Source organism: Lissotriton vulgaris, chromosome 4_1 (assembly GCF_964263255.1).
Source record: "Lissotriton vulgaris chromosome 4_1, aLisVul1.2, whole genome shotgun sequence".
Classification (NCBI taxonomy): Eukaryota; Metazoa; Chordata; class Amphibia; order Caudata; family Salamandridae; genus Lissotriton; species Lissotriton vulgaris.
Window position 1 is genome coordinate 477766244 of NC_141691.1, and position 13842 is coordinate 477780085.

Below are 13842 nucleotides of genomic sequence, written 5' to 3' on the forward strand. Positions count from 1 at the left end.
CTAAGATCTCCAAGGGAGGGGCCGGAGGGAAGCAAGGGATCAAGGGAACAGCCATGTCTTCAGGGATTTGCGGAATGCTAGGAGATTAGGTTGGGCCCGGAGGTCCGGTGGAAGAGTATTCCACATCTTGGATGCCTGAAATGAGAATTGTCGACCTCCAATATAGGAACGTTTCAGAATGGCGGTGGTCCTTTGTATATATCTAACCTAAAGGATGCAAACCAATGTCCAATTAAAGCTCTTGAAATCTATTTAAAAGGTTGCTATATGCACTGTAACAGTTGGTGCAGATAGTAATCTTGGTGCCTTGGCGCACAGTCTAATCAGCAAACATAACAAACATTCACACCATAAAACATGACCTCATCTAAATTAATAACACAACTGTTTGCTAATGACATGGGAATGTAAAGTGCTATCATGTGTTTGAATTTCTACTAGGGCCGACGAAGCTCGGCATCCTTCTGAGTTCGATTAACTCAATGCATTACATTGGACTATGGCAAAGATCTTATTTCCAGCTTTACAACGCTGTAGGAGCAAGCACAAAGGGGGAGGGTGCATAACACGAGAACATCAGACCACATAAGGGCTTGTGCAGATATGTAGGACCCTCACCGCTCCTAGAGCAGCAAGGGCGGTGAGGCAAATGGACATATACATGGTGCCCGCGGAGGCAGCACACACAGCACACACAGCCTGGTGACACCATGGTTGTGTGCTGATAATGCTCGCTGCAGCCACACTCCGTGCCTAGAATTCCTGCTGTGTTTCCTCGGCTCGCACCACTACTTTAGCACACAGACCAGTATTTTTAAACCAATCAGGGGTGAGAGATTTTGGGTAAATGCTACCTTTTATTAGCAGCCTAAATAAAGAATGACAAGTGCTACTGTATTTCTTCTATGTCTATTCTGCAACAGGCGGTCTTAGGTTACTGGAACGGAAGGGAAGGAGGGCAGCAAGTGAGAGACACGAGGGAGGTGGAAAAGGATTCAAAGAACGAGTTATCCAAGTGAAAGACAAGGGCTCTGGGGTGGCGGGATATGAAGGAAGAGAAAGATGGGTTTGAAGTGACGGGAAGATGGTTGGAGTATTTAGAAGGGAGCAAAAGAAGTATGAGGGACAGAGCGAAACAAGGAGAAACACGAGAGACGGCCTGCGGCCGTCAAAGTGAAAGTACAGCCGGCTGAGGACATTGCTGTGGGGAGGGGGGATGAGAAATGCGACACGGCGGGCAGGGTGAGGGGGCGGAGCGGGGAGAGCGGCATGAGGGTGTGAAGCAGCAGGGGAGGAGTGCTGCTGGCGATTGAGTGGCGATTTGATGATGCGCAAGCGCATAGACCTAAAAGCGCATGGGCACAGCATCAAATCGCCAGTCAATCGCCAGTCTAGGTAAAGCTTATTTAAGCCCCTATATATCTTCGCTCCCGCTCAATGCGCATGCGCATTGAGATAGGTCGCTCGACTTAAAAACAAAAGTACGTAAATCTAACCTAGTCTGGACTGAAATCATGAGTCCATATTTATCATAAAATATTTTGTTTCACTGTTCACACAGAGTATGAAGCTTATTTATGCTACATACTCTGTTCTAAACACGAGGGATATTTTAGAACATAATTGGAATGCTTTGAATAATTCAGCAGCATCTTTAGTAGATGTGTGTGCCCTAGATGTAGGGTTATTTTCTGCAGAATATGGCAGTGTATATATCTGAAAGAAACAGGTTAGTGGGTAAGGAATCTAACACTAACTACTGTTTCTTACAGATACATCGTTACCGAAGGTAAGTAACTTGTGCGTTTTGCACAATCTTTGTTTGTTCTGGGGGTAAAAGGACAACATTTAAAGACGTTTCTCTGTTTCTGCACAAGAGAAAGGCAAAAATTGGGGAAGAAGAATCTGTTCAGTAGGACATGCTGAATGTGTGTAGTTTTGTTATTAGGCAATCATATTAAGTGTGGGAGCACTTTTTAAAATGTTCATAACAGTATCAGAGTAGTGATGAAAGTTTGCTTCAGGAAGTGTTAAATAATGAACTATTAATAGTACTTCCTGGTTGCTTTCATGGCAGCAGGTAAGTCTTGTCTTCAAGACCTGAAATGTTAGGATTTACTGTAGCCCACTTTTGCTTTGTAAACCTTGTATTGATGTTATAATGCTTCAGGTTTTTGATGCAATAAAATACTCTAGTCCACTTTACAATGTGTTCTACAATGTTTTATTGCATGTGAACGGGCTCGAGCTGGAATATTTATAGCTACTTTCACCAAAATAGGCTTTACAGTATGTGTAAACTTAGCACACAAAGTACATGTGTTAAAGTAACTATTTGAGGGGGATAATTCTTACTCGACGTGAGGCGCCCAAGGTGTGATAACCTATACGGGTCACTAGGTGGCAGTGATTCTTTACCAAGTGCTGCTTTGAATCCGTACGCAAATAGTGAATGAGAGAAAAAAAGGTGCAGTGCTTATACCCATTCTTCTGTCCACCTTTCTCATTAACGAAAAAAAAAAAAAACAAGTGTTTGTGCTCAATAGTCACAAAAGGCATGTGTGCTGGAAAATGCATCAGGTGGCTGGGGATGTGGCGTAATGGCAGGTCTGCCTACTTTTAACTGGGCAACTAGGTCTCGAGTCTTGCGTTGGCTCCTGTGGTTTCTGCGCTTACCAGGTAACATCCCTGTGCCTGAAATTTAATGTGTCCTTGTGTAACGTAACAAACTCTCATGTAAAGTGCTTCAATACCTTTGGTTCAAGTTTGCGTTGTATAAAAACTGCAACAAAAACAAGGCAGTAGCTGGATTTTTTTTTAAATTCCAGCTTCCTCGTCACGCTGTTAAAGGGGGGCGGGCATAGTGAGGAGGAGGAAGCTGCAGCCCAAGAGAGGGAGCGAAGAGCAGCTGTTTAGAATACAAACAAGCTGTGAGGGGCGGCAGGTGTTCTGGGATAGTCAATGAGATTAAGTGAACTGGGAGCAGCAGTGAAGAATGAGCGAAAGACAAAGTTGTGCCCTGAGGGAAAACATATGGCCCATAGTGAAAGGATTCATGTAGCAGGGGCTGTCTCCAGGGCAGAACAAATAGAGGTACTACTACTTTTATTCATTAATGGTAAGCCAGCATTTCTAAAGGACAGTAATAGGATCCAATGAAAAGATGACTTTTTTTTTAAGCCTATATCCTAGATTCTACATGTCTCTCTGATACAGCTCATTGACTATCCCAGAACACCTGCCGCCCCTCACAGCTTGTTTGTATTCTAAACAGCTGCTCTTCGCTCCCTCTCTTGGGCTGCAGCTTCCTCCTCCTCACTATGCCCCGCCCCCCTTTAACAGCGTGACGAGGAAGCTGGAATTTAAAAAAAAATCCAGCTACTGCCTTGTTTTTGTTGCAGTTTTTATACAACGCAAACTTGAACCAAAGGTATTGAAGCACTTTACATGAGAGTTTGTTACGTTACACAAGGACACATTAAATTTCAGGCACAGGGATGTTACCTGGTAAGCGCAGAAACCACAGGAGCCAACGCAAGACTCGAGACCTAGTTGCCCAGTTAAAAGTAGGCAGACCTGCCATTACGCCACATCCCCAGCCACCTGATGCATTTTCCAGCACACATGCCTTTTGTGACTATTGAGCACAAACACTTGTTTTTTTTTTTTTTCGTTAATGAGAAAGGTGGACAGAAGAATGGGTATAAGCACTGCACCTTTTTTTCTCTCATTCACTATTTGCGTACGGATTCAAAGCAGCACTTGGTAAAGAATCACTGCCACCTAGTGACCCGTATTAGGCGAGACCTAACAAGTTACTCCCTTGTTGCAGTACCATCTGTACTCTTGTTCCCTTAATTCAGTAGCCCAACCATCCATCTCCATAAATCTCCACAGGCCCAACCCTGATTAAATATCATCCTGGTGGTCAGTTGTTTGAAGAAATGACCAGCAGGGCAAGCAGTTGGCATATAGGCCAAGAAACACATATGAGTAGGGACCTCTTAACACCATCCTATGGTTTTAGCATTGTTTTTCCCGTGCTTAGGTAGTTAGCTGTGCCTTTGCTATTGTATATGTAAGGGGTTTAGAATTGAGGAGTATTAACTTAGTCTGTTTGAGGGGTCTATGCTTTGACATTGATGTATCTCAATAATATTGTTATTGGGTATAACCGCTTTGCATTGCCTCTCTTTGAGTGAAATATTTGCTAAATAGTGGTTGTTGCCTTTTTCCCCCCCATTTATCATTTTCTGTAGAGGTTTCATGGGGCCACCGCATCAGGGTCAGCCTATGCATCAAGTTCCCGGCCAAGACCACCGTGGCCCACCTCTTCATGAAATGAGAGGAGGGCCAATGGGTGAACCCAGACCAATGATGGGTGAAAACAGGCCAATGATGGGTGAAAACAGGCCAATGATGGGTGAAAACAGGCCAATGATGGGTGAAAACAGACCAATGATGGGTGAAAACAGGCCAATGATGGGAGATACGCGGCCAATGATGGGAGATACGCGGCCAATGATGGGAGATACACGGCCAATGATGGGAGATACACGGCCTATGATGGGAGATACAAGGCCTATGATGGGTGACTCAAGGCCAATGATGGGTGACGCAAGGCCAATGATGGGCGACGCAAGGCCAATGATGGGCGACGCAAGGCCAATGATGGGCGACGCAAGGCCAATGATGGGCGACGCAAGGCCAATGATGGGAGATGGCAGAGGTCCTATGATGGATCGAGGAGTTCCTCCCATGGACAATAGAGGTAAATGTTTGTATGAAGCAAGTGTGGAATTAGCATGTGTGTAAGACTAGATGTCTAACAGAATTAATATGTGATTTTTGTTGAATTCCCTTATAACGCGCTTTAACTATTACTCTTTGGTCTGCGTAACTGTGACTTTGTTGTCTTCATAGCGGCTGCCCCCTCCCTTGAGCCGTTTTGTTTTAATTTTTTATATATATTTTTGGTTTTACTTACTTTGTGTTTTTAAATAGTGGTAATATTAAGCTTTGTTCCCCATTTTATTTAGGAAGTCCTAATTTACCCTTTTTGTGGAGAGAGATTTTGTCTCCAGTTCAAAGAGAGTCCTCCTCTTCACTTTACAGCTAAAAACTTGAACTTGTCAGCCTTATATTTGAGGTATTGCCTTTGAAGACCATATGATTTCTTCTCGAGTATCCATGCTCTTTCCCCCCATGGGCACCGATGTTATAAAATACGCAGTTTAAGGGGTGTGTGCTGTAGATACACATGCTTTGCATACTTCTGCCATATAGTGTTGGGTCAGGATGTTTGAAAGTTGTTTATCTTCGAAGAAGTCTTTTCTAGTCACGAAGCAAGGAGGTGACTCCTTTCAGTGATAGTGCGCATGGGAACTAACTCCATTGTTAGATTGTTTTCTTTCCGCCATCGGGTTCAGACGTGGTTTGCTGTGCTCCGGTACGAGACTGATCCTCAGGATCCCTTCGGTTCGCAACCCACTGTACCCTCGTCAGTATGATTTCAAACGTGTTTTTCCATCCTCTGTGTGTCAAAAATCTGAAAACTATCGCAGTTGGATCAACAGAACTCCAACCGCGGTCTTCGGGCCTATCCTGTTTTTTTCACTGTCACTCGAGCGATCAGCATCGAGTACATCTGCCGATGGAATGGACTCCATTCCAGTTCTGCCCTCTGCGATATCCCAAATATTCTTGCACCGACCATCACAAAGTCTGTAATTTGTGCCTGTCTCCGAAGCACAAGGAAGAAGAATGTGACTCCTGTCCCTCATTCTGCTCGAAAAAGACCCTCTGAGACTGCCGGGGGGGGTTGACGGAAAGAAATTCAGCTACAAAGCATCGAAGAGTCCACTGATACCTTCAGAGAAGATATTGAGCAGGAAGAAATGGAAGCCTCGACATCCGAGGAAGAAAAGCCCTTCTCTGTCCAAATCAGATTCCGAGCTGGAGATAGATTTGGAGATTAGGACGTTCCTTCTGGTCAAGATGCTGTGAGTACCAAAGCCCTTTTACCCACAAAACCAGCTTCCTTCAAAAATAAGGCTTTTGGGCCACCACTTCCATCCGGCCATGGTAGGCACCAAGACTCTGCTTCCAACGCCTCGCCCTCCGGCTCGATGCCCAAAGCTCCTGTCAAGCCTTCCGGGTCAGGCTTGAGTCGAGATATCACAACTTCGGCACGTAAAGCTTTGTCTCCAAAAGACAAAAAAGGCAAATGCAGCTCTGTACCGACAATTTCAGCACTGAAACAAAAAGATACTCTTCAAAAGCCTCCAAAGCCAATTTTGGAAACCTTTCGGTTTTGGATCCAGCTTTTCTTGAATGAACTGTATATAAATCCAGACACTGGTCATATTAAAACGAAACTAGTGATTCCCATCCTCCAAAAGAAAGACACTGTATATAAAATCCCTCTTAAGAAGAAGGACATGGCTACTAGCCCTCTTCACCCTATTTCTCCTACCCCCTCCACACTCTTCAACAGTACCTGTTGTACCACCATTAGGCCATCTAGACATCACACCACAGAGCTCTCCGAGTACAGATCCTAATACAGGGAATGGCGAGGACACTTATGGACAACAGCCACCAGATCCATGGGATGATTACAATATAGATCCTTCTACAGATACAGTCCCACATCTATACCCTGCTAAACCTTCCCTTCCTGATGAGAACACCTCATACCAGGAGTTAATTGCCCAGGCAGCTACATACCATGGAGTTACTTTACACAAGAATCATTGGAAGACGCCACCACCCCGTCATCGACAGTGCCTCCAGACAAGGAGAGCCGCTGGATGGACTCGGCAGGCAGGAAGGTCTACGGGTCGGCTTCCACCTCTTTGAAGGCCGCGAGTGCCAAAGCATTGTTGGGACGGTATGAACGGGCTCCGTGGGAGTCCCTCCAACAGTTCTCGGAACTCCTTCCCCGGGAGAAAAGGGAGGATTTCATGGAGATCCTGAATGAAGGGCTGCTGGTTTCTAACCAACTGATCAGCACGGCTGCGGATGCTTCACTCTTGGCAGACCACGGGTACTGCCATGCAGTCAATTAGAGACGTCACGCCTGGCTTCGGCTTACGTCATTGAAGCCTGAGGCGCAACAGAGGGTGGCTAATCTACCCTTTTCGGGCGAGACCTGCTTCGGGAAGCACGCCGACTACGAAATGGCCCGCATGAAGGCGGAGGCTGAAATCCTGGCGGCTGTCGGGTTGGAGAAGCCCAAGGAACCAAAGAAGACCTTCCGCAAGTTCCAGAGGCGATACGGAGCGCAGGGCAGAGGGCGAGGTCAACAAACTGGTCAGCAATAACAACAGCAGCAGTTCCAGAGGAGACCATTCCAAAAGCGCTAGAAGGGCCGGGGTGGGCAGCAGTCTGCCGCCGCGACCAAAGGCCCTGCTGGGTCTAGGCCCTGAGCTGTTACTTCCCCGTCATCCGTTACCCCCTCCGGTGGGGGGGGGGGGGGCGTCCAATATTACCTGGCAGAGTGGAGAAAAATTATTATGGACAAGTGGGTGCTGAATATTGTTTGCAATGGAGAAAGTCTTCGATTCATCTGCCCGCCTCCAGCAATTCCGCCGGTTTGCTCACAGTTTTAACTGCGCGAGCTCCAGGCGGAGGCCGATACCCTGTTAAGAAAAAGGGCGATAGAAGACGTACCTCTGTCTCAAAGGGGAAGAGGTCTTTACTCACGATTCTTTCTGGTACGCAAGAAAGACAAGAACGAGTTTAGACCCATTCTGGATTTGCGACAAGCAAACAAATGTATTCGCAGGGAAAAGTTTTGCATGCAGTCTTTGCACCAGATTTACCCTCAACTGCATAGGGGAGACTGGCTGTGCGCGATAGACCTGAAGGATGCGTACTTCCATGTGCCCATTGCACAGAAATACCGGAAGTTCCTGCGATTCCAAGTCAGCGCCAATCACTATCGATACACAGTACTACCGTTTGGGCTGAAGTCTGCGCCCAGGACCTTTTCAAAATGCGTGGCAGCACACCTGAGAAAGAACAAGGTGTTTGTCTACCCATACCTGGACGATTGGTTGATCAAGGCCTCCACCTTCTCGGAAGCTCAATCGCACTTCCACAGGACGGCTGTCCTATTGAACAAACTGGGGTTACACATCAACATGTCTGTCCAGATTCCGGTCCAGTGCATACAGTACTTGGGAGCCTCCATCAATACGCTGTCAGCAAGCGTGTCTCCTTCGGAGGAGAGACATTTATCACACCTTCGGAAGGCTCAGGCTCTTATGACAGTTCCAGCTACAACAGTGAGGACGGTGTCTTCTCTACTGGGGTTGATGGCCTCTTGCATCTTCATCACGTCACACGCACAGCTCCACATGAGGCCGCTGCAGGAGTGTCTGGGGGACCAGTGGGACCAGAGGCGAGGGAACTGGGACGACAAGATAAGACTGTCTCTGCATGCTCAACAGTCTCTGAAGTGGTGGTGTAGTGTAGTTCCTATATTCCCAATAGGCTCTGCGCATTGGAATAACATAAACAGCAGTGTAGACGTAGGACTGAGGTCATCTAGGTCTCTACTGACTATGTTAGACTTAATTAGTTTTGCCAGCTAGCTCAAAGGTCACTAGAAGCTTTCTCGAATGTTCAGGAAAGAGTTAACCATCCTGATTTAGACAAGAAGGGATTAGTTTCTGACAACCGCATAAACATGACAACTTTGCTCCCTCAGAATAAAGAGTGTATCTCTAAAGTCGTGTGAAAACAATAGAGAGATATTTCACTCAGTCAATCGTGCATGCTTAGTTCCACCAGAATGCAGAGAAATAGAGAGACTGGCGTTTTCAATAAAAAGGTGTTATTTTATTGAGCAGTCTTCTTTCTCATGCAAGAGAAATGAATTGCCACAATTGCAATACTTATGATAAAGTAAAGTGCGTACAGTAAAAGTAGTATTATGAAATAATACTGTAAAAGCATTGATATGGTTTCTTAGCCATATGATACTTTAAAATGGATAAAATATATACATACATAGAAACATTGACTAACAGACTCAACTGATGCTTCTATGATACGCCTACCCCAGTATACCTGACCTAAGGCTAATACGTGGGAAGGAGTAAGTAAGTAGCAGTTTCAAGTTAAATTTAGGTTTTTGCCAAGGATCGGAATGAAGAATTCTCTCTAAGGTTTTAATCAGCTCCGTACCTTGGTTGTAGAATGAAGGAGGTCTTGTATCTTGCTTCTCAGGACTCAATCTCCCAGCAACCCGCGAGAGTAACTCGGGAACACCGGAGCTGGATTTCTCGGCGTGAGAAAAGGCAGCTTCTCCAGCGTGTCAAAAAGGGAGGGGCGGCTTCCTTCGGCTCTGGCAACAGCTGGGCTCTCGGACAAGTAGAACGTCGCTCTGCTCCCCACCACCGTGTGTGTGCTTATGGCAACGTTGGTATATTTATACCTGAAAGGTGCCCGGTTTGACGTAAGGTTGGACATAAGACGTCACTAAGAACTAACAGTTCTTTCTGGACTCCAGGAGTTCTTGTGCAAATCAAAACAAAAGCAGGGGGTTTTCCCGGGCTGCTGGAGGCTTGGTTTGTTTAAAGAACGCATTGTGCTTTCAAGGAGTCTATGGGAGTAGCCTTGCCGTGCTTTGGACTGCATGGGCTATTACTAAATATGGATATGATTCTTACGCCTTAATAAGGATATTATTTATTATAACCACATAAGGGCATGAATCGGGAATATAGAATTAGGGTCCTAGATAGAAATACAACAGTGGTGTTCAGCAGAGAACCTCCTCAAGGGGGTTCCTTTCCACAAGGACATTCCCACTCAGACTATCGTGACAGATGCTTCTCTCCACGGCTGGGGAGCGCATTCCGGAGAGTTACAGATCCAAGGAATGTGGTCCCAGACTGAGTCCACGTATCATATCAATTTCCTGGAACTCAGTGCTGTTCACTTGGCGCTGAAGGCCTTTCATCCATCCTTCCGGGCCAACTCTCTGCTTGTACAGACGGACAATACGACCACGATGTATTACCTCAACAAGCAGGGAGGCTCGAGATCGCGCACTCTGTCACAGGAAGCGCATGCGATCTGGCACTGGCTGCTAGCCAGAGGATTGACGATAACGGCCACCCATCTGCCAGGTGTGCAGAATGCTCAGGCGGACGCACTCAGCAGACTGATCCAGGAAAACCACGGATGGGTCATAAACGATGAAGTACTCGGAGACGTCTTCGACGGGTGGGGCACTCCAGCCGTGGATCTGTTCGCCATCTCCCAAAACAGCAAATGCCGAGACTTCGCATCCAGGTACTACCAGCAGGGGACTCTGGGGAATGCGTTATGGATCAACTGGTCGAACAGCTTTCTGTACACTTTTCCACTCATCCCCCTGATTCCGGCAGTGCTCATCAAGCTGTCCCAGTCCAGGGCGCGGATGATCCTTATTGCCCCAGGCAGTGGGGGTTCACGGACCTGCTTCACCTGTCTCTCCTTCCTCACATACGGCTGCCGTGCTGGCCGGACCTTCTAACGAAGTTCGGGGGGCAGATGGTGCACCCCAACCTCTCGTCTTTGGGTTTGGCGGCATGGCTCCTGAGATAGTGCAATATGGCCATTTGAATCTCCCAGAAGATTGTATGGACATACTGAAAGAGGCTAAGCGACCTTCCACTAGAACTTCTTATGCTTACAAGTGGAAGAGATTCTGCATCTGGTGCAAGTCCAAGAACTATGATCCGACATGTAAGGAAGATGTCACCCTTCCATACCTTTTGCATTTGGCGCAGTCTGGCCTTAATTTCCATTCCATTGAGGTTCATCTCGCTGCGCTGACTGCCTACAGGAAATGCCCTTCACAGACTTCCTTCTTCCAGATTCCTATGATAAAGGATTTTTTGGAAGGCTTGAAGAAAGTGTTTCCTCCTGTTCGGCTTCCTTCGCCTTCGTGGGAACTGAATGTGGTGCTGTCCAGACTGATGAAGGAACCTTTTGAACCCATTCATAAGGCTCCGCTACAGCATCAGTCCTGGAAGGCGGTGTTCCTCGTGGCCATTACATCGGCCCACAGGGTGAGTGAAATTCAGGCATTGTGTTGCCAGGAACCTTCTACTGTATTTCATGCTGCTAAGGTTGTGATGCGTACACACCCTAAATTTCTTCCTAAGGTTATTTCTGATTTCCATGTTAACCAGACTATAACTTTGCCTACGTTTTTTCAGAATCCTTCCACTCCAGCGGAAAGATCTCTTCATTCCCTGGATGTCCGAAGGGTGTTAATTTTATCTGGATAAAACCAAGGATATTCGTAGGTCAGACCAATTGTTTATCAACTATGGGTCAGTCAGGACTGGTCTTGCTACCTCTAAACAGTCCATCTCTAGGTGGATTGTGTCCTATATCCAGTTATGTTACCAAAAGGCTAACAAAACCTTAGGGGGTAAGCCTAAGGCTCATTCCACCAGGGGCAAAGCGGCTACGACAGCTTTGCTCCGTAATGTTCCCATTACAGAGATCTGCATGGCTGCCACTTGGAAGTCGGTCTGTACCTTTGCTAAGCATTACTGTCTGGACTCTGATGCCAGGGCAGATGCTCAGGTTGGGCAGGCTTCGCTGCGAAATCTATTCGCACAGTAGTGGTGGTGTATTTCTTTTTTCTCCACCGCCGCTTTGATGTTGGGGATGGGCTTGCCATTCCATTCACTAAATTATGACTATACACAGAGATCCCCTACTACAGAAGGAGTAGTTTCTTACCTGTAACTCCAGTTCTGTAGTAGGGGTATCTCTGTTATAGTCATGAGCGCCCGCCCTCCTCCCCGTTGGAGAAAGATGTTCATGTACTGAATGCTACATGTCTAGCTTTATACGCCTCCAAAGGGACCTGCTGTGCATTCTGGGATACTGGGAGTTCTAGAAAGTTTTCTTAAAGGCACGGTATCCCTTTTTGAGCCACATAATGGCAGCCTATGGGGCTTGTCTGTCCACCCCTTCCTCTCTATCATTCCAGAGGCTTTCTTGGTAAAAGGGGAATTTTCTCTATGAAAGAAACTTGGCAGGCTGTGCTGAATATGGTATTGGTGGAATATCTAGTTGAAGTACTGGACAGTGTAGCCTGGCAGATATAGGCTGCATTATTTGTCTTTAAATTCTCTCTTAAGGGTCTATGCAGGACTTCACAAAAGACAGCTTAAGAGATTATTTTATTTATTTATTTATTTTTTAAACCTTTATTATATCGTTCAGCAAAAAATTACAGAAGTAGCCCTACAACCACAGGGGCCGGTCACCACATGTAGGCGATACGTATCAGAAGTTCCAATAACACAGCTCTTCAGCCGGCAATCCTGAGGTCCGGCAGCTGTAAAGGATATACGGTGCATTGAAACTAGTACAGATCGAAGGATATTCATAAGGTTTCATTTTACATTTAACCCCCCCTCCCCCCACTCCCTCCCCCCAGAGACAAGATAAAGAAGAAGATGCAAGATATCCGGAGCCACACATTCGAAGGTATGAGAAAGGCGGGCAGGTGTAAGAAGGTAGTCGCGGACCAAGTTAAAGAAACAGTAAAGACGCAAGCTCAATGAGAGTGAAGAACAAAACAACCGATCTCCCATCGTAGCCGCCCACCCCAGACCCCGCCCACTCGTATACTTCAGGATGAAACCAAAAGTACTGCTACCGGACACTGCAAGAAGAAAAATAAGGGGCCATAGAACAAAACAAAGGCAAAATAACAAACCCCCCCACTCACCGCCCACCCTGCACCCCTGCAATGGCTTCGGCCTACCCCACTAGCAGCGTGCCTGTCACCTAGAGAATACCCTAAAAAGAGAGAGAAAGAAAGAAAAAGGGGCCATAGAACTAAACAAAGGCAAAATAACAAACCCCCCCCACCACCCTGCACCCCTGCAATGGCCTAACCCACTAGCAGCGTGCCTGTCGCCCAGAAACACCCCTAAAAGAGAAGAGAAGCAGAGGAGGAGAGATAAAAACACACTCCCAGACTCCCTTACCCCCCACCAGATGCGACCACCCCGAAACACGGTCAAAATAGAATGCAGCGAAATTTACAATCAATCTGGGGAAGTATGATACACACCACCCGACTCCCGTACATTACAGGCAGCAAATTTAATTATTTAGCCGAACCCTAAAAACCCAAGTTAACCCTGGCCGGTACCATTCTTCACTAGAGCACTTCTAACCCAGACCACAACAACAGTGAGAGAAGCAGAGCTTACATAAAAGTTCAAGTCAGTACGAGTGAATCGGAGAAAGGATAAAAGTTCACGTTATCCACTGAGCAAGCGAGGAAAAGCGTGGAAGGATAATGAGACCCTCCGATAGCCACTGGTGACCTTGTTGAGGCACTCAAGGTTGTCCATAGCGATGTTTAGTGGGATATGGCTCAAGCAGGGGAAGCTAACAATGTTCACGGGTGCGCGATCTGTCCTGTAGGTATCAGCAGCGCACACGGAATCCGGCTTCCGCACAGGGTCCTCAAAGTTGAACATACAATGTTTCATGGGTAGTACAGCTGGTTGAGATGATGCCGAAAAGTTGCCGTCCGGTCTCCGGCAGAGACTGTCCACTGTTGCCGACAGTACCTGGTAGTTGGCGATGATCTGTGAGTGGAGCGCTCCAATGGCCGCCATTACGGCATGTAGCGGTGGTGTGCCTTCTGTCCCCTCCATCTCCTCTCGCGAAGCGACAGAGCAGGATATGAACCCTGGAGGTCGACTACTCTGGGGTAGCAGGCACAACCGGAGCAGACAACGACAATGGGCACCCTCACCTCACAACTTCTACACCTTCGCCGCTGGTCAGGGCTCCCGTCCG

The 13842-nt window shown here is 46.9% G+C and overlaps 1 protein-coding gene across 8 annotated transcripts in view; it reads left to right on the top strand.

Moving 5' to 3' along the window:
• CSTF2 (cleavage stimulation factor subunit 2) overlaps positions 1-13842 on the top strand; it is a 321862-nt gene that overhangs the window by 207553 nt on the left and 100467 nt on the right. For all 8 annotated transcript variants that reach the window (XM_086964627.1, XM_086964628.1, XM_086964620.1 and 5 more), the window contains one exon: positions 4260-4771. In XM_086964627.1, coding sequence (XP_086820753.1) covers positions 4260-4771 — 512 coding nt within the window. The remainder of the gene's footprint in view (positions 1-4259; positions 4772-13842) is intronic.